The 20,330-nt window shown below is 39.2% G+C and overlaps 5 protein-coding genes across 6 annotated transcripts in view; 3 read left to right on the top strand and 2 right to left on the bottom strand.

Annotated features, from left to right (window-relative positions):
- The window catches only part of LOC101294736 (transcription factor ILR3-like), a 3,690-nt gene extending 2,636 nt beyond the window's left edge, over window positions 1-1,054 (top strand). For both annotated transcript variants that reach the window (XM_004294288.1, XM_004294289.1), the window contains 2 exons: window positions 158-320; window positions 411-1,054. In XM_004294288.1, coding sequence (XP_004294336.1) covers window positions 158-320; window positions 411-677 — 430 coding nt within the window. In that variant the 3' untranslated portion in view covers window positions 678-1,054. The remainder of the gene's footprint in view (window positions 1-157; window positions 321-410) is intronic.
- A 94-nt stretch (window positions 1,055-1,148) lies between these two features.
- Window positions 1,149-2,401, top strand: LOC101295203. The gene has a single exon (XM_004294290.1). It carries the CDS (start codon window positions 1,430-1,432, stop codon window positions 2,399-2,401), a length of 972 nt encoding a protein of 323 aa, XP_004294338.1. The 5' UTR covers window positions 1,149-1,429.
- A 295-nt stretch (window positions 2,402-2,696) lies between these two features.
- LOC101295493 (probable galacturonosyltransferase 12-like) lies at window positions 2,697-6,470 on the bottom strand. Its single transcript, XM_004294291.1, has 6 exons — window positions 6,260-6,470; window positions 4,803-4,858; window positions 4,519-4,674; window positions 3,633-4,223; window positions 3,184-3,486; window positions 2,697-3,098 (listed from the first exon to the last, which is right to left on the bottom strand). The coding sequence occupies exons 1-6, from the start codon at window positions 6,468-6,470 to the stop codon at window positions 2,814-2,816; spliced, it is 1,602 nt and encodes a 533-aa protein (XP_004294339.1). The 3' UTR covers window positions 2,697-2,813.
- A 2,772-nt stretch (window positions 6,471-9,242) lies between these two features.
- LOC101313200 (disease resistance protein At4g27190-like) lies at window positions 9,243-12,547 on the bottom strand. Its single transcript, XM_004295742.1, has 3 exons — window positions 11,748-12,547; window positions 9,451-11,620; window positions 9,243-9,248 (listed from the first exon to the last, which is right to left on the bottom strand). The coding sequence occupies exons 1-3, from the start codon at window positions 12,545-12,547 to the stop codon at window positions 9,243-9,245; spliced, it is 2,976 nt and encodes a 991-aa protein (XP_004295790.1).
- A 2,060-nt stretch (window positions 12,548-14,607) lies between these two features.
- The window catches only part of LOC101296071 (polyubiquitin-A-like), a 120,349-nt gene continuing 114,626 nt past the window's right edge, over window positions 14,608-20,330 (top strand). The window contains exons 1-3 of the mRNA XM_004294293.1: window positions 14,608-14,642; window positions 15,624-16,761; window positions 18,891-18,892. Coding sequence (XP_004294341.1) covers window positions 15,624-16,761; window positions 18,891-18,892 — 1,140 coding nt within the window. The 5' untranslated portion in view covers window positions 14,608-14,642. The remainder of the gene's footprint in view (window positions 14,643-15,623; window positions 16,762-18,890; window positions 18,893-20,330) is intronic.

The raw sequence follows: 20,330 nt of genomic DNA on the forward strand, positions 1-20,330 counted from the left end.
CTTCTCTCTCTCTCTCTCTCTCTCTCTCTCTCTCTCTCTCTCTCTCTCTCAGTGCAACTAGCATTCTTGTTTATACCGTTTATCTATCTCCCTCTTCCTTACCCTCCTACTCTCTATAAAGCATTCTTGTTTTATGCTTGACATGAACCGTTTATAGGTTTCTGGAATTGGGCTCTATATTGGAGCCTGGAAGGCCACCCAAGACGGATAAGGCTGCTATTTTGATTGATGCTGTCCGAATGGTGAATCAGTTACGTGGTGAAGCCCAGAAGTTGAAGGACTCAAATTCAAGTCTCCAGGAGAAGATTAAGGAATTGAAGGTAAACCTTTGTTCATTTGATATCAAGTAAAAGGACAGTTGCTTATCAGAAAATGCATTCTAAACTTAGCACTATTTTCCCCTTGTGTAGACAGAGAAGACTGAACTTCGTGATGAGAAGCAGAGGCTGAAGTCAGAGAAAGAGAAGCTGGAGCAGCAACTGAAGGCGATGACTGCACAGCCGAGCTTCATGCCGGCCCCTCCTGCAATTCCGGCTGCATTTGCTGCTCAAGGCCAAGCCCACGGAAACAAGATGGTGCCTTTCATTGGTTACCCTGGGGTCGCAATGTGGCAGTTCATGCCACCTGCCGCTGTGGATACATCCCAGGATCATGTACTCCGCCCACCAGTTGCTTAAGTCGGCGACTGGTATTCATACAGGCGATTTGGGATATCATTTTATCCCAATCAAGTGTATTATCTTGTCATTGTCCTTGTGTCGCGTCGTGTCTTGTTCGTTTAAGTTTTTACTGTCTAACTGAATTTGGTGGGTGACTTGACTATGTATCTCCAACTTGGGTACTTCTATGAATTAATGCTGGTATTCACTTGTAAATGGTAATAAGCTAATCTGGCAACGTGTTGCTATCCGATAGATGGAGTTGAGTTGCAGCGTCACCGTCTGAACTTAGTCATAGCTATGTCGACTTGTGTATGGTTCTAGACAAAGGAATTGAGCACTTAAAATGTGGCTTTTGTGAAAATAGATGGGCTGCCTTTTTCAGCTGTGTGCTTTGCGGATTTGTAAAGATAGGTTCACTTGGAACTTTCCTACACCAACAGCAGTATAATCAAAAATTAAATAGAATGCGTGCCTAATGTGATTCACGACGAAACATATCCCCAACTTTCTTTTCTCCCTAATCTAGTGCAGAATTGAGTTAGTAAAATTTCGACTATTTTAATTTGAACTCATGAACTCTACGGTGTAAATTTTACGAACAATCGTTAATGAAAAGTAGAAACTTGAGAGTAGAAAGATGGAAGTTAAAGCAAGTGGAGTGGTTTTCTAAGGCTCACAACCAGCCAGGAGACCTTATCTTGTAGTGCATCTGTGAACTAGCAGCTTGGTTCTCTTTCAGCTCCTTCCAACTCTGTTCAATCTCTCAAATGGCTTCCAATCTTCTCAGACTTCATACAAAAACCATCACAACACCAAACCCAGCATCCCCATTTTCACACACCAAAACCCTTTCCTCCTCTTCTCTTCCATTTCCCTCAACTTTCCTCAACAAAACCAAAACCCTCTCTCTATCCCCACTCTGCTCCCTCACCCCACCAAACTCAAAAGAAGCAGCCATCCAGCAAGCCAAGACATGTCTCACAACCACCTTAGAGAAGCCCCTCAACAACCTCAGACTCACCAGCAAGCTCAAGAAGCTCAAACAACCCCGGTTTCGTATCGAAATCCCGGTCGCTGACGACTCCCCGGAGTCCCTATCCCAGCTCGCCCTCCACTTCTTCAAAGACCTCCCCATCAAAAGAAAAGGCTCCCCAGTCAACATCCTAGTTCTATGGCCCGACATTACCTCCGCAGAATCCGCAGTCAAAGCCTTCATGTCCTCCCCGGCAAGCCCAGTTGAGCATTTGGACATTCCCTCAGTCGCCAACGGTAATACCAGAATTTCAAACACAGCTGACGTGGCAGTGTTTTTAGCGCCAGAACCGTCCCAAGTGGCGGTTATGAAAACCGTTGCGGAGTTGCTGTACCCGAGGCCGGTGGTTATGTTCAACCCAAAGTGGGGGTTTGAGGAAGAAGCAGAGTTTGGTGAGCTGAGTGGGTTTGTGGGTTCGTTTGAGGTGATCTTTTCGTTTATGGGTTTGGAAGTGAAGGGGCTTTTGAGTAAGAGAAATGGTGTGGTTTTCAAGTGTGTGAGAAATGGAGTTGTGAGTGGTGAGAAGTGGGCTGTTCTTGTTGAGGAAGAGCAAGGGGAGTTGAAGCTGGTTTCGGCGTTTAAGACTAGGCCTTCCATTTCTGAAGTTGAGTATGTTTTGTATAATTTGATGGCCATGAATTCGACTGTAACGAAATCCGTCAAGTTCTTTAGGGATTTGGTGTCAAATGTAACAGGAAAGAAGTAATATTGAGTTGAATGAAGTGTTTGATGAAATGTGAGAATGATCACTAATCACTTGTTTACATACTGTCAAATTTGGTAGCAGTTTGATTTTTGGTTGTTTGGAAAGCTAAGGCTTTTGAGGTTGTAATTATCAGTGACTGTGGTGAATCTTAAGGTATGTCTTCAATTTGAATGCTTGTAATAGGTACATAATTACATCTTGTTATTTAACAAAATTTATGGTTGAAATATCTAACTAAGGAATGTCCACTGAGGGAGGAGAGTTCTGATAATCAGAAGCTGGTGCTGATACCTCCTGCATTGTAAACTCTGAAAGCCTTGGTTTTGGGAAGAACTCTCTCATTTTCCTTTTCCTCGTATACAACACACTCTTTATGATCACTGTGACTGGTATATTCCTCTCGAAATCCAATCTAAGATTCCCTAATATGACAGCCCTTGATGAATTTATCCGAGAAGTCTACATACTTTGCCCAAAGTGGTCGAAGTTTGGGAAATGCAATCTCTAACCAGGGCTTTGCCCTCCCATTAAAGTGGATGACACCTGCACTCTTGGCATCAGCAGCACTTGTGTTTTCCTGATATCCAAATCCCAACATGTGCCAAAAAGGATCAATAACATGGACATGGCCATGGAATGCTATTAGGCCAGGGGGTAATGTTCCTAGCTGCCATAAGCTCAGGTCTGATTTCAAGTTCTGCATAAAGACATTGCGTAATTAGTATAATTTAGAATGTAAAAGTATGAGTTATTTTGCTTCGAGTCAAGGATACAAGCATCACCTGTTCAAGCCAATAGTGATATGTACGACTTATGTTAGTTTTCCTCCAAGCTTCTAGATCGAAAATGTTCATGCCATAAGCCCAAGCACATGTATTCGGGTCAAAGTTGTTCGATATCAAAGGATGAGAGAAGTTCAGGTAGCTTTTAAACTTCTTCGACATAACAAATTTATCTCCTCCCCTGCATGTTTCAACCGCTCCGTTGACCTTTCCATTCATATCGATATCCCACAGTGGGGAAAGATCAGTCTGAACTACTACGTCATCATCCAGGAACACAACCTTGTTGAGACTAGGAAACATCTGCATAGTACACACAAATAAGCAAATGCAGGGTAGGAAACTGCTTTTCATACTTTATCTGAGAATTAGTCTAAGCGAAATAGGAATATGCATGGAAAGAGTATGAGTTCTCTGATGTTTATTAATCATACGGTTTAGAATTATACCTCTGGTAGATGTATTCTGATATGATTCATGATCGAATTATACTTGGGACTAAGTGCCTGCAACTTTGCGGCAATGACATTAGGCTTATCAGTATTGTTTGCCACAATGGCTGATGATCCTCCTCTGAACTGTGATCTCACTTTTTGGTCTTTCTCCATTGCTTCCAACACTGGCACCTTTCCCTTTGAAAACCAATCAAAATGGTGTAATGCCTTGACTTCAATAATTGCAGGGGATAAAGGATGCAATGAAAACCATGCTTGCATAGGGCAGTATGTCTTCCTGTCAGTGATTATGTGGAGGACAACTTTGTGAGGGCGTAATGAGTTTTGGACCAGGGAAGTAGCAACAACAGAAGCAGCAAGGATATTATCTGAGGCGAGAACAAAATGGAAGAAGGAATTATCGACAAGGGCAGGGACAAATTCAGCAGACGGGAGCTGGAGACGAGCGGCTGCATTTGTTGAGTGCTCATTGGCTAATCTCAAGGCTAGGCAGTGAAGCTGTTTAGGTATGCTGCTTGATGCTACATGTCTGTACAAGTACTCTTGGATTTTCGCATTTCTGGTTCTTTCTTCAAGTAGTGTGATCTGAAATAGTACTCTTTCACTTTTACTAGACATATACATATACTTTTACCAGATCATATATAGTTTTCTTCTATGGAATCTTTAACTAATGTGATGGTTACTTAATGGTTCATATGATGCATGTTATTTTATTCCAGCAATTACATCACAGTGGCAATCATTTGGTGTCTGAAATTTAAGACAGTTTTTGGTGATTTCTAGTATAACAATTTTCGTTTTTGTGATTTGGCAAATGTCTTTGTTCCAATCAACATATGAATTAAGCATCAATGAAAAACATATTGAAAAGCAATACCATCTCTCTGAGCTTGATAGCAAAAGTCCTTGCATCTATATTGCTGTCCTTTATCTCAGCCATAAACTCATCTAGGGACTGGGGAATATCAGATCTTCCTTTTAATTCATCTTTGCCAATGGGCTCTTCTAACACTTGGTAAACAACTTCTGGGACCTTTCAGAAATTAAAAGCCAATTTCAATTAGGGAACAAACTGGCATTGGTTTAGTATACAACAACAACATAAACAAAATCAAATAAGAAATAACATCTTTAAAGCAGAGATAAGGATGAGGAGATTACACTTGATTCAAGCCTTCTTCCCAAAATCCTTGGTCCTAGTCTTTTCCCCAAGCAACCTACCATTATTACAAATAGTTCAAATATATCAGTAACTACAATGATGAAAGTACATGACACAAAAAAATAGAATGAAGACACTTCACATGTAATCTTTTTGTTAAAAGGTGGATCCAAATTTTAACCAAGTGTGGCGCAAATGCTTGTTAATTGTTATTACCAAAGTTACAAAGTTAACGACTCAACACTATTGAATTGATTAAGATCCACAGTCGAATTTATTTCAATAGGGACTGTTGCTAATCAACAATTTGGCAACACAATACGCAACAGAAGAATATTATACACTAGCCCTTTTTGTAGAAAGGGGATGGTATAAGTACCCAACTTAGCAATACCAAAGAAAACAGGGCAGGTTGTTGTCCTATGGTATCCACATGATTCACATTTTATGGCTTACAAATCAAATTTCCCTGTGGGTTACTTTCTGATGTTGCAGTCAAGCACCTGTATCATATTCTCAAAGGAGCTTTGAGCTCAAACCAAAAAAAGAAGAAGAAAACAGAGGATCTTTGAGCTCAAGCAAAAAAAAAATAAAGAAAATAAAAGAGAGGAGCTTTGAGCCTTTAACAGTCCCATTTGAATAATATGAGGTGAATTCACCTACCCATCAATATTTTTTTTCTACTGTTTACATATACCGAAATTTTTAGTTTAATTAGCAAAACCCAGTAGAGCACATGAGTTAGATTCCATAAAAGAACAAGGTGCATGATTTAGTTCATCTTGTTACTAGTTATTAGAATCCGTGTTTATCATAACAGATTAATTTACCCAGTAGATGACAATTTTTGCTGGCAAAATGATCCGGCCAATGGTTTTAATCGTCAAATTTTATTATATTACTCTTGGCCTGCAATTGATATCTTCAAGATAGAACAGATTATGCTTTTAATTAATCCAAGATGCTAACCAAGTGCTTTGAACAATGTTTCAGACTTTGTTTATAGTTGAACAATATAGATAAGTTTTAATATCTTAATACCTACAACTCTTGCTTATGCATCTTTTTCTAATCTACAAGAAACCAATTTGTTTTACCACACAATTACACAGAGATAAAACTAATTACATTAAGGTAGAGTTTTGTTTATCAGAAATGTTATGTATGTGGCTATAGTTTCAATTTTCTATCGATACGAATCATATGGATTGTACTAAAATCGATCTGTTACTCCATTCTTCTTACATAAAACTCAGCAATTTTGTTGGAGTTTGAAGTTTGTTTGACTTGCTATAACAATTTCTGCAGAAACACATGAATATTATTCTTCAAACCCTGAAACCAAAGCTACCAAGTTCTTGGATTTCCCACTAATTAGTTGTGTGGGTGTTTTTGCGTGTGCAGAATGAAACTAAGCTAGTACTAATGGCTTAACTAGAGTAATATATGCACATACCTATTGTAGAGCACCTGGTTTCTCCATCAATGGTGTCCACTGCTGTCATGACAAACACAAACCTGAGAATAAATGTGAAGAAGAGGATAGAATAGAAGAGCATCCGATATGAAAGCCGTCTCGACCCGACTTTCACCTTGATGAATTCTCTAACTTCCTTCCCTGGGAAAACTGTGACATGCCTCAAGCTGGGTGATATATGAAGCTGCATTTTGTACCAATCGAAACAAAGCCAGCCAGAGCTTTCCCTATTCCTGTATCTATCTGGTGTGGCAATTTAAATCACCCAAAGAAGAAGAAAGTGGAAGTGCAAGAATCCATGGAAAAGGGTTGCTGTAAAAGGAATGGTCTTGAATGGTGCTTATTAAGGTAGACTGTCTGTTACCTAACCTTGCTTAGTTTTTGGGCTATAGAGATAGCAAGGTTTTATGGGATTATATTATATGTAAGTTTCCTGGAAGAATTTTGAAGAGGATGGGGGGTTGTTAAGGAGAAAGAGACATGAGACTGATGTTGTTTGCTTTTCAGGTTTTTGGCTTGGTTTTGAAGGAGGGAAGTTGAGGGAGCTAAAGGAGAAGAAAATAAACAAAACTAAAATCAAGTACAGTATCAAATGTGAAGGGGATGTTTTGAGTTTGGTGTTTGCTTGGCTTTGCCTCCACATGAGGTTGTTCTTAGGAGAACAAATGAGACTTTAGGAGTTTGAAGTATGAGTCTTTGACAGAACAGGGCTTCTAAATGGAAAATGACTGTCAACCTTGGGCTTTGGTTGTTGGAGTGGAATTGCAGGAACCTTATGATTTTCTATTTTAGTTGATGGCAGATTAATGACAAAAAAGAGCCTTCAAGTAGAGGCCTAATTTTGCACCTGTAGAATTGCAGGGGTTTGAATCGGAAAATGGTAATGGTAAGTAGGTAACGGTAAGGGAAGAACAACCAAGCAATTGAACGTGGTAGTAATTGGTTTCTTGCACAAAAATTTGAGTAGGCATTGAATTGTAATCTTTTTCAACAATAGACTTGAATTTCATTAAAATTATGAAAGGAGTTACAACTTACAAGTAGGTGACGTTGGAATTGAGAGTCAAAACAAGATGGTGTGTCTCATTTTCACAAAACATAATTGGGAATGTGAATTGCTCTAATTATCTTGTCACCATTTCAATTGTTTTCTTTTAACGGAATTTGTTTGTAATATATAAATGGTAGAACCATAGTTACACAGTGATTAATAGTAGTAAAAAAAAAAAAACCAATGTAACCGTACGTAATTAGGGATAGGGTGTGAGGGCTGTTATGCAGAAGCAACCGACAGGCCCTGAGGGTCCCACACACATAGGTCCAGAAATATTAATATTGTCTCTAATTTAGCCACACGGATGCGAAACGGGTATATATAAGGTTTTTAACATAAAAAAGCCTCGACATTAGTGTATGTGGTACATTTCTTATAAATCAAATATAACTCTTCACGTTTCTGATGTGGGATTCCAAAGGGCTTAAATCTAAGCCACACTTTTCCAACAATCTCCACCTGGAGTGATTCGAGCCATCTCCAAATCTCACGATCCAAGTCCCAATAGCTTAACTGTGATCACAAACATCCAATTCCAAATCTTATGATCCCAACCCAAACGGGAGCTCCACCAAATTGCAACTCGATCGTCACATGGGCTCTGATACCACTTGTTATGCGGAAGCGGCTGGCGGGCCCCGAGGGTCCCATACACACAGGTCTAGAAATGCCGATATTATCCCTAGTTTAGCCACTTGGATGCGAAACATGTATAGGGTTTTTAACACAAAATGTCTCAGCATTAGTGTGTGTGGTATCATTCCTTATAACTCAAAAATAACTCTTCACGTTTCTGATGTGAGATTTTAAATGGCTCTAATCTAAGCCACATTTTTCCAACAAGGGTAGCATTTGCCCTGTTAATTATGTAAGGATATGGGTTTGCTCATATATCTTTGCAGGGGTAATTTTGATTTCTGGTGTTAGCATAGCCGGTTTTGAGGTTTTTGATGCCCAGTGGGGAAAAAGAAAAGAAATGAAATTTCATGTCTAATTATTTGTAAATTTCTTTCAAATGTCAAACACTAAACTTTGAACGATAACCCAAGCCGCTTTTATGCAGTTCGGTGCGGTGTGATCATAAAACGACACCGTTTTAGTTTGGTGCGGTTATCGAATCCTTTTTTTCAGTGAAGTTAACTGTATTTTCGGTGCAAATCGCCCACCCCTAATAAATATTGTGATGCAGTACTTGTGAAGACTGAAGACGTATGCATGAATATATGAAGATTACATCAAAATGTAAATGTCTAATAGCTGCTACGCTACTAAAGAAAGAGAAAAGGAACAGGAAAAGAGCCTGAAGCAAAATAAGTTGAACAATATGAATTTTGAAGCAGTAAACTAGCTATCTATGACCCTCAATTAGTGTACACCTAATGAACTAAGAAATAAGTAATAAAACTCAAACTAATGCTCAGGCCAAGTACCTGGGTTCGAAGAAAAAATTGTGTATAGCATAGTTGATTTCATGAATGTTCCCATTAATAACTTTTTTTTTTATGCAATTGTGAGCCACACTATCAAGTTATGGAAAAACTCAAACAACTTAGCTATAAGCACCTTCACTAGTTGCATTCTCAATGCTGACACTCCAAGACCTTTACTACATTTAATTGATTTGCCTGAGATAGGAGTAAAGAAACAAAATTGAATCATCAAAATTAACATCACAAGCAAAATAGAAGAAAATAACTTCAATGATGTGAGGCTTCTATTCACGTCTCGAAAATGTAAAATGTCACTAGTGCAGGAGGAGATCAAAGCTATGAAGTAATGGCAATGCATGCCTTACAAATAACAACAAAAGAGTAAGACAGCAATATTGCTACATAGGAGGTTAAACCAATGAACTGTGCTGGAACCTGTCTTGAAACTTCCTCACCACCTTGTACGCATCCTCACATTTCAAGCCTACAAGACAATTTCATATATGGAGAATCAGACAGATAATATATCTTTTCCACAGCCAGTTATGCAAAATTTCATTGAATTGGAAGGCTAGATTCATAGTTTGTACTTGGTAAGAAAAAGAAGAAAAGTCAGAAATCTTTCATAAACTCAAATAATGAAAAGCACAAAAAGATATGATGAACTTATGATACATTTTTCTTACCTCTGTATCCGAACTTAACAGCAGTATGGAGTCCTCACACGCTTGGAATCGTTGCTGGAGACTGATCTTATCTACATCTCTTTTCCATCTAAGACCATTCCACCATCTTAACTCGCCTCTAATTTCTTTAAGATTTGCTGCATTCTGGGCTCTGAGTGGAAGCTTCTCTAGCTTGGGGCAATTGCTCACTTCAACCCTCTCCAGAGCGGACCACTTTCCAGCTCTGGAACAAATACTTGTTAAGCTGTCCATATCCCTTACTTCTATATTTTTCAGCTTTGGAAGAGTTGCATACAAATTGATGTTTACTATAATTTGTTTCATCCTCCTGCAGTCACTGACCTTGATTTCTTCAACATTTTGAACCCGTCGAAGAAAAGTGAAGGATATGAGAGTCTTTAGTCTTCCGCATCCCATCACCTTAATGGTCTTTAATTTGCCAAGGCATCCTCTAGGGAGTATCCTCTCTGCCATGGTATCCAAGTTGTTTAGGCAATTGAGAGTCAAATGCTCCAGATTCGGCAATGTGCTCGCAAAAGTTTCTTCGCCAATTAACAAACTAGTGATGCAATCACAATTTGAAATGGTGAGAAACTTCAACTTTGGCAGGCCGCCCAATTTCTTGTTGGAAACTATATCAGATAAACTACTTATGCCCCCACATGTGACCAGCTCCAAGGAACTTGCACTGTAGAATAACCCCTCAAGGCCTCTTTGCAAGAGGTCAACACCTCTAAGTATGACCCTTTTCTCATCATGCAGAGTTGGTAAATAGCTTGAATCGCAGCTCCTTGGACCAATCCAAATAGAAAACTCTTTCAAACTTCCAAACCAAGAGCCATCTGAGTCTAAGGCAACACAATCAACTGTGTCTAGCCTTATGTGAAGAAATGAAAGTCCCTGCAAGGATAGAATTTCATCAAATGGTGCTCCTTCTACATTACATTCCACATCCCACTTATATGCACTGAAAGACATGTCCAAGGCCTCAAGACTATATAGTCCTGAGATGCTTCCAGCTATGATACTTTCTAAGTGGTTTGTGTGCGACAGGTTTAGATCTCTCAAATGAGTTAGCGTTCCCATGTCTTTTGGAAGCTCTCTTATGCAAGTGCCACAGAGATCAAGCACCTGGAGTTTATAAAGAGCTCCAAGTTGAGGGAGATGTTCTAGAGAAGAACAATCTCTTAAGAGAAGAGTGTGTAGCTCGGTTAGATGAAGAAGAGAAGAAGGCAAGGAAGATATTTGAGTGCTACTCAGATTCAAGAATCTTAGGGCTCCAAGTTCTCGAAAGAATCCATCAGGAATTTTATACAGAGGGTTACATTGGAGGAACAGGACAGTTAGGTTGGAGCACCTAGAGAATGAGAATCGACTTGGCAAACTGGTAATAGAGTTCTGCATAAATGAGACACTTCTGAGAGAACTCTGCAACTTTTCTTGCATTCCCAGAAATGAGCTGCTGAAAAACCTGGTTTCTTTTCTATTTGAGGATATCCACAAGGCTACTTCCCTCAATACACTGTGCATCTTTACTGTTCCAATGCATTCGCCCTGTTCTAGCATGCAAGAGTCTTTCAAATATTCAATTTTTGCAATTCCATCATTCAAGGACTCCTCTAATGTCTGATGCTCCATAATCAATCCATCCGCCATCCAGCCACATATTAATTCTCTTGCAGTAATTAAGAAATTTTCTGGGTACAATGAACAAAACAAGAAACACCTCTTAAGAATCTTACTTGGTAAAGATTTATAACTCAATGCTAGTCGCAGATGCACCTTGTCAAAGCTCCCATAATGTGATGCCGAACGCTTCAACTGGCATAGTGCATTCCTCCATAGCTGTATCATTGTTATGTCCCTCATGGACTTCCCCATAGTCTCAATTGCCAGAGGCAAACCACCGCATTCCCTAGCAATTTCTCTTGCTAGAGGATTTATGTGTTCTGACTCCACTACATTTCCGGCATTCCATGCAAATAAATTCCAAGCCTCTTCCTCATTCAGAAGTTCCATCTTTAGTTCTTTATCGGTCATCATTTCCCTACAGACGGCAAGAGATCGAGTTGTCAATATGATCTTGCAGTTTGCTTGGTCATCACCTTGTGGTATCCCCACGGTGTCCAAGTCAATTTTCTCCCAAACATCATCAAGTATAAGGAGGAACCTGTTGCAACAAGTATAAGGAGCTTCCACACATTAGAAAACCATATGTTTCAACTAGTTTTAATAGTGAAAAATACTTCATTAAACAATATAATAGAAAGACTAGAAATTAAATTATTACCATATACCTTTTCCCTGACTTTAATACTTGATGTAATCTACAAGCCCTACACTCAATGCTCTCTTCTGCATTCATTGCTAAGTTCAATCTCTCAGCAACTCGAGATTGAACCTTTTTCATATCCAAATCATTTGAGACAGGGATCCAGATGACCATGTCATATAACTTTGAAGCAGAAGAACGGAGCTGATTGTTCAAGGTTTTTACTAGAGTAGTCTTTCCAGAACCTCCCATTCCAAAGACAGCAATCCTTCTGATCTTATTATCAGCCAGAAATTCCATAAGCTGCTTTAGCCTCTCCTGTGCTTCCTGACCAACTAGACATGGTGCTGGAATATGCTGAATGGGAATATCACGAAGCCTCAAAGTATCCCACATAGTAAGAAACTTGTGTGATTCAGTAATTAGTTGTTTCACCTCATCACATTTCTTTTCTGCTTTTTTGCTAAGATGGTACCTCTGGTGCATGTTAGAGACAAAAAGACATCCCTGACCATTAACAGAAGCACTGTTATGATCTTCCTGCAAAAATGGCTGCACTTTATGGTCAATCTCCTCCTCAACAGCACGTTCGATAGCTTCAACCTTCTGAAGCCACTCCACAACTTCCGTCACTGGGCACTTCCCTTCTAGTTCTGCAATATCAATATCATCTGTTATCTCACCCCTTCGGCGAATGAGGCTTTGCAGCTCCTTCTTCAAAGTTTGGACGTTTTTTTGGAATTTTCTCAGGGTGGCAAACTTCGACCACATGAATTCGGTTGAAGACTTGAGAACTTCAGCTAAGAAAGCACCCAAAGCTTCCATGGTAGAAAATAATTAACAGAAGTAGTTGGTTTTTTAGTTATGGCTTCAATGGGCACTAAGGCCAATTGGAGGGGTGGGAGAAACTAGTAGGTACTCTATAAGTGGAACTATGAGCCCTATAGTTGTTTTGGGATTACACATTAATAGTTATGCATCATCTGATTTTATAGACTTTTATGTTTGTCTAGAAGGTTTTGTCTCTAAATCCTAGGATGAGTAAGGCAAAGCAAATGAAATTCATCGAAGAGCCAAGAAAAGAGACAGAACAAGAACAAGAACAGAAAAGTAAAAATTAATCATTGACTCACATCTGACATACAGTTCCAAATACATGGAAATTGTCATTGAATTTCCTAGTCACTGACAATTACTAGTCCACTTGATTAGCATTCCTCAGTTCCACATTCCATGTTATTCAAGATTGTCTTTGATATGCTCAGCACCCCTGGCTACTGGGAATTAAACAAGAATAATACAGAATAATACCATATCCAAGGAATTTTTCCAAATACATAGTGACAAACTCAACATGTAGTGACTCCTTTTGAATTCAGGTCTTACGAAACGTATGAAAAAATTGCTAATTTAAGACCATACTATAAGCATTGTGAGACGTGACCGGACTTTGCAATACCAACAAAATCATCAACAGTTGTGCAAATGCATATGCATCTCACAAAATCTGTCAAGAATTCTGGGATGTTACAGAATAACATATATACAGAGGTAGGGGCAAGCTCAAACAAGAGATAGGCTAATTCAAGAACGAGCCAGATTAGTGTACATAGAAATTTCTTTCATACAAAAATGCAGAATCTAACTACTTAAACAACACCATAAAACACAAGGAGCAGTTATCATTTACAGAGTCAATTATAGAACATAAATAAACACCTCTAAACCTGATGTACCCACCAAAATTTTCGAAGAATTTGTAGGATTCAGCTTTACCTTTGCAATTGAACATGATTCAGGTTTGTGAGTTGTACCCAGTAACTGCTATCTACCATTTTCGTTTGGCAGGCTTCCTGGGAATGGTTGTCAAGGAATCTCAACGTCCTCCCAGTGAGGCAGAAATCCATGAGTATCCCTCAAAAGAAAAATGAAAGATGCCCAATTTGGGCCGCTGATCCCAAAATGAAAAGAAAAAACCCAGAAATATATGAGCATTATGTGCGGATTTTCCCATTTTGCAACTTAGCAACCGACCGACACTATCAAAATAAATTTCGTAATTAAGGTGATTATTCAAAAATTCTTACTAGCATCTCCAGCAGCATTAATAAATTTTAAAAAATTAAAAATTTATCAATTTTTAAATGAATCTTTGCTCTAGCAGTATACTTAAGAAATTGATAAATTTAGAAATTGATAGAGAAAATTGATAAACTTATCAATCTTTGGGAGACAATTAACTAAAACTTAACTAATGTATACAATTTATCAATACTGCTAGAGCAAAAGTTCAAAAATTACTGTTGTAAATCTAAATGTTGACAAATTTAACTGTACTGCTGGAGATGCTCTTAAGATGCAAGGTGCAAGCGAACCAACATCTAATATGTAATTTCAGTACCTAGTGTTGGAGTCATTCCCACATGACAGCTATACACGCGAGGGAGAGCTTCCAATGAAGACCTTATAATAAGGATCAAGTGAGAACTTTCAAATGAATGGTTAGATGATATGCACATGGGAATTAGAAAATATCAATTAAAAGTCAAAACCTTGATCCAACCGTTCATTTGAAAGTCCTCACTTGGTCCTCATTATAAGGTCCTCGTTAAAAGCTCTCCCATGCATGCGAATACCGTTAAACAAAACTAAAACTCAAAAAACTAGCTTAATCCTTTGTTAAGCATTGGAACCTAAATATACCTTAACACGTGTAATCCGTTCCGTGATTATTATCCTCTTTCTTTTTGTTTTCCAAATAAATAAAATCCTAATCGTGGCGTGCAAGTCAGAGAAAAGCATTAGTTTTAACACCTGGCAACGGCCCACAGGCTGGCTACATTAATCCTATATAAAGGCTCATCGTTCAGAATTCAGATGCAGAAAGCAATTCGTTCTAGGTCTCTTTCCGATCATCAAGGTTCGTCTCTTTCATTCTCGCCTTTTGTTTATAAATTATATTAGTTTACGATCTGTATCTGATTGAACTTGATTATCGATTTTTATTGAATTCCTTGATTTTCTGATTCAATCCGTTTGGCTAATCGATCTTATTGTTTAATAGAAATTCCATAGCCGAATCTGATCTCGTTTCCGTATGCTTAGACTTCTGATTTCTTTTAATTAAAATTTATATAGGGTTCATATGAGCTAGTTTGCAATTTTTTTGGATAAAAGTTTGCAATTGTTGTTGTTTGATTGGGTATGAAATTGTTTATTTTCTTAGGGTTTATACTCAATTATGGTTATCTGTATAAATAATTTTCTTTTTAACAGCCAATTTGATTATTGTTTCATCTTGATTAACATGGGTTTTGTTGTGGAGCTGATTTGGGGATAGTGTTATGTATTCTGGAATTTGGTGATGAGATTGAGTTGTTTTTATCCTTTTTGATGAAATTAATAGTTTATTTTGGTTTATAATTAGGTCCTTGTGGTTGTTATTGATGTTATGAAATAACTAAGTTGATTATATACTGCAATCTTGTCTGATTTACCAATTAATTGGATTTCTGTTTTGGAAAATAACTACACTGCCAGTCCTAGATGATCCAAACATTCTTCTTGTAAACTTTTTCTTCAAAACCTACAATCCAAGCCATCTTCGCCCAAAACAGGGAATCCATAGTTCAATTAGTAGCAATCTTTGTGGCTGCTTCAAGTATCTGAATTGGTTGGTAGATATCATGGTCAAATATATTTATTTGCTTCTTTGTTTGATACGAGTGTGATTAGGGTTTGGTGTTTGGTATGTGCTCTTGTGATTGTTTGGTTAGAATTCAGATATGTACTAGACCTATTAGCCCTCCCTGAAGTGAAACTTGAGTTAATTATTTCTGTTGAGTTCCAATGTGTTCGTTGGACTTCCATTTAATTTATTCTTTGTTATCTGTGAGAACAGATGCAGATCTTCGTTAAGACTCTCACTGGCAAGACCATCACCCTTGAGGTTGAAAGCTCTGACACCATCGACAATGTCAAAGCCAAAATCCAAGATAAGGAAGGCATTCCCCCAGACCAGCAAAGACTGATTTTTGCTGGAAAGCAGCTCGAGGATGGACGCACCCTTGCTGACTACAATATTCAAAAGGAATCGACTCTACACCTGGTGCTCAGACTCCGCGGTGGCATGCAAATCTTTGTGAAGACTCTCACTGGGAAAACCATAACCTTGGAGGTTGAGAGTTCTGACACCATTGACAACGTGAAGGCAAAGATTCAGGATAAAGAGGGTATCCCACCAGACCAGCAGAGACTCATCTTTGCTGGGAAGCAGCTTGAGGATGGCCGCACCCTGGCTGATTACAACATTCAAAAGGAGTCCACCCTTCATTTAGTGCTTCGTCTACGTGGTGGCATGCAAATCTTTGTCAAGACCCTCACCGGAAAGACAATCACCTTGGAGGTTGAAAGTTCAGATACAATTGATAATGTCAAGGCAAAGATTCAGGACAAAGAGGGCATTCCTCCAGACCAGCAGAGGCTCATTTTTGCAGGGAAACAGCTAGAGGATGGTCGCACTCTTGCGGACTACAATATTCAGAAGGAATCAACTCTTCACTTGGTGTTGCGTCTCCGTGGTGGCATGCAAATCTTTGTCAAGACCCTTACCGGCAAAACCATCACTTTGGAAGTGGAAAGCTCTGACACCATAGATAATGTGAAAGCTAAAATTCAGGATAAGGAGGGTATTCCTCCAGACCAGCAGAGGTTGATTTTTGCAGGTAAGCAGCTTGAGGATGGAAGGACACTTGCAGACTATAATATTCAAAAGGAGTCCACTCTGCACTTGGTGCTTCGTCTGCGCGGTGGTATGCAGATCTTTGTCAAAACTCTGACAGGGAAGACCATAACATTGGAGGTAGAGAGTTCAGATACGATTGACAATGTGAAAGCCAAGATTCAGGATAAGGAGGGCATCCCCCCAGACCAGCAGAGGCTCATATTCGCTGGAAAGCAGCTTGAGGATGGGAGGACTCTTGCAGATTACAACATTCAGAAGGAGTCCACCCTTCACCTTGTCCTTCGCCTCCGTGGTGGTTTCTGAATTTCTGAGTGATCATGGTGGTGCCATCTATTCTTAGAAGTGAGCAATCCACTGCTTTGTTTCAAGTTCTATTTTGTTATGTACTCATATTCGCACTCTTTAGTTTTATGTGGTTATGGACTTAATATTTGTACTCTTTAAATGGCCAATGGATGGCTCATCTTATGACACTGTTATCTCTGTTTAGTTGATAAGTTGAATAAAAGGCAAAGACATTTTGTCCATATGCTCTTTGTTTGCATTTTTATAATTTTCCATCAAGATTTCATTTCCTCTCTTATTACTTGAGCAAAGTTCTGTTCTGTATTTGGTTGTTTATTAGTGTAACAAGTGGTGTAGTCAGCTTCTCAATATGTTCTCATGCTTCTATTTGTGCTCTTTTTATCTACGTTGGTCGAGTGGCTACTGTGTGTGTTTGATGACTTGATCTTTGTGTTCTATTGCTTTTTCTCGACATGTTCTCATGCTCCTGCGTGTGTTTTGAACTTTTGATTTATGTAGTATGTTCTCATGATATGATAAAATGATTAATTGTTCCCGTTCATATCCGGGATAAAATACGTTAACTCTGAGGAAAACCAATCCAGATTAATTATTGCAGTCAATAGTGCCATCCCCTATGATATTTGTAGTGACAAGCCTTCCACGGTTCCACCTGCCCTCTTCATTTTTCGACTCAAAAACGGGTCGAAAGAATTTCTACTGATAGGTCGACGGGGCACAACGTCTCTGACTTCATAGTCAAGTAAGAACTTATATGCCTGGTCCATTTGGAACAAGAATGGTCATGTTGAACTTGAACATATCCCACAAAAAATCTTGGTTTCTCTGGACATGTGGCAACATGTAGCCTGTGTCTCATGAACCCATTAGGAAAATTCTCCCAAAATATGACAAAATGATTGCATGGAATGGTCAATTTAGTCTGGCAATATATACTTGTCATTCCAAGTGTGATCTTCATAACTTCGGTGACATAGTTTCTTATGAGATTTTGTTAGTCCTTTGGATTCCTTCAGTTTCTCTGCAATGGAAGTTGTGATCTCAATCTGTGCTTCTGTAGTGGGAGAAACTCTCCAATATTGTTGCTCTTGCATCTGTTCTGGTAGCAAGAACACAGTCAAGTTCCGGAAGAATCTCGATGAATTAGATAAGGAGATGAAGACTCTTGTGGATCTAAGGAATGATTTGCAGCAGGCCAAGGGAGATAGAAAAGAACCTACCATAGAAGAGTGGCTTAGAGAAGCTCAACTGCCCAAGAGCTTGAGAGGAAAGTGCTTTTGACGCAAGAAAGTATAGGTGACAACAATAACAAGAAGAAGCAGCTTTGCACAAAGCGAAGGAAAGATTCCAGAAGAGTGGCAATGTTGCTCAGGGAGGTACAAAATCTGCTTATCAAAGGTCGCAGTTTACCAGAAGCTCAAATTGCAAAACACCAAGGCTGATCAAGACTGTGACTAGTATCGATTATAAAGCAAAAATAAATTGTCATCCCAGAATTTCTTGTTTCATCAACTTTTTGCGTGATATACTAGAAACAAGATCCTAGTATAAAGTGAAGCGGTTTTACTGCTTTACAACATCATATGCTTGAACTCTCCATTGCCATGACTCACTGCAGCTCATGAATGATCCATTGTATTAGAAAGGATGGAATTCTAATTGGATGGTTTACCGTTTCCCGTGATGAAAACAATGTTACTTCTCTCTGTTTGCCTCTTAGTATAGTGACATATTATTCAATAGTGTCCATGAATCACGATAATTAGTCATTCACCCCTAGAAAATATATATGCGAAAAGGTTTCTTCCACCAATGACACAAGTCATGGTTTCTTAACTGCCAATTTTTTATTTGAAGGAAGTATGTGAGAAACTTTATTGATCTAAATAAAATTACATAGTAGCAATATCAGCTGCTACTGCAACTGCAGCTGACAGAAAGGGAGGAACAGAAAAAGAAAAAGAAAGCTGGCACTTGAGAACAAGCATAAGCTGCCATAAGATGAGCTGCCATATTAGCAGTTCGTTTCACATGTGTCATCGTGACACCCTCCTGATTATGCAATTTCAGTTTCCAGTCATCATAAAAGCCGCCCCAAAACCTCACAGATTGGTTAAGGTGTTTAACTAACAACTTTGAGATCACGGATTCAAACCTCACTGACATATGTATGGTGTGTGAGTTTATTAATAAAATATTTATAAAAAAAGCCACCCCAAAACTGAAGTGTTTGATCCAAAATCCAACCTTAATTGTGAGTACACTAGCTAGGCATCGATCTGTCTCAATAATAGCAGGAACAACAACCATGCTCCAATATAAAATTCAGAGCCAAACCAAAACTTAGCAACTTACTATGTTCCGAATAAAAAGTACATCATGGCACGTTTATTTGCTTAAAATAAAAAATAATCATAAATCATAGACAAGTGGAATGAGAGAAAAAACTGAATCAGTATTGATTTCAGATGGTTTTGATGGTTGATTCCTAAACTCATCCCCTCCCTTCGTAATCAAATTCATGAGGACTCATGAATCGAAATCCTGATAAGGAGGGTGAGACATACACCGACTCTGATTCCTTAAGTTTTTAGCCGGAAGCATAAGGAAATTTGTCCAACTTATTAGAGAGGCTTGGGCTAGTGAGCAATAAACGGGGCGGGTCGGGACCAAGCCCGTTTTTCTTTTCTATCTTGGTTTAGGGTTAGGGTTGTATAGAAGACTGATTGTGCCTTAGGGTTGAAGAAAACTCTGGTTGTGAAACAGAAAACTGCTTTGCCGGCCATCAGGTACTGCCTCATATCTCTATTCTCATCTCACATCCATACACAGAAACATGGAAAAGCTTAAACATGAAGAACTCGCGCTAATCATGAGGAGAGCGTATTCAGCGCACCCGGGTGCGCGGAGCACCTGGAAATTTAACGAGGAGTGGGTGGCACGCGTTGTTTATGCAATTGTGGAAATTTTGGTCTGACTTCTTCCTTCCTATCTCCAACACAACGACAACAACCCTTCTAGCCTCCCTCCGTGTTCGTTTTTGTCTCCAGGAGAAAGAGGCGACTCTGGGAAGGAGAGGGAGGCGCTGGAAAGCCTCGCCGGAGACTCGCAGTGAAAAAAAAAACCAAAAAAGAGATATTAAGGATTCGGGCACCATTCAAGCAAACAAAGACATAGAATTGAACAAGAAGAGAAGAGGAGAGAAACCCTACCCACCGCTGTTACAGTCGCCGTCGGAGCTCGCCGGAAATTGAAGAACACAATGAACCATCCTTGAATTCGATCTCCATTGAATTGGTTGCATGTCTGATATATGGACTGGGTTTTTTAGAGTAGAAGAAGAGAAAGAGTTTGGTGGTGGTCTCGTCGTCTGGGGTGGCCGGAATAGGGCGGAGGGCGGCGAAGAAGATGGATGCGGCGGAGAGAGAGGAGGAGGAGAGAAACAGACGGGTCAACGCCCGAAATGGGATTTTGACCGAGGTCAACAGTCTCTTCCCTTTTATATAGGGAAATGTACGGCCAAGATTAAAAGGAGGAAAACAATCATTTTTTACACGA

Source organism: Fragaria vesca, linkage group LG3 (genome assembly GCF_000184155.1).
Source record: "Fragaria vesca subsp. vesca linkage group LG3, FraVesHawaii_1.0, whole genome shotgun sequence".
In the NCBI taxonomy this organism is placed as follows: domain Eukaryota; kingdom Viridiplantae; phylum Streptophyta; class Magnoliopsida; order Rosales; family Rosaceae; genus Fragaria; species Fragaria vesca.

Excerpts from the sequence above, each read along its gene's own strand:
- LOC101295203 (XM_004294290.1), top strand. The coding sequence starts at position 1,430 with ATGGCTTCCAATCTTCTCAGACTTCATACAAAAACCATCACAACACCA.
- LOC101295493 (XM_004294291.1), bottom strand. The coding sequence starts at position 6,470 with ATGCAGCTTCATATATCACCCAGCTTGAGGCATGTCACAGTTTTCCCA. Across the intron at positions 4,675-4,802 it reads GAAGAAGGCTTGAATCAAGT|GTCCCAGAAGTTGTTTACCA; the intron begins GTAATCTCCTCA and ends AATTTCTGAAAG. Across the intron at positions 3,099-3,183 it reads ATCACTATTGGCTTGAACAG|AACTTGAAATCAGACCTGAG; the intron begins GTGATGCTTGTA and ends GTCTTTATGCAG.
- LOC101313200 (XM_004295742.1), bottom strand. The coding sequence starts at position 12,547 with ATGGAAGCTTTGGGTGCTTTCTTAGCTGAAGTTCTCAAGTCTTCAACC. Across the intron at positions 11,621-11,747 it reads GTATTAAAGTCAGGGAAAAG|GTTCCTCCTTATACTTGATG; the intron begins GTATATGGTAAT and ends TTGTTGCAACAG.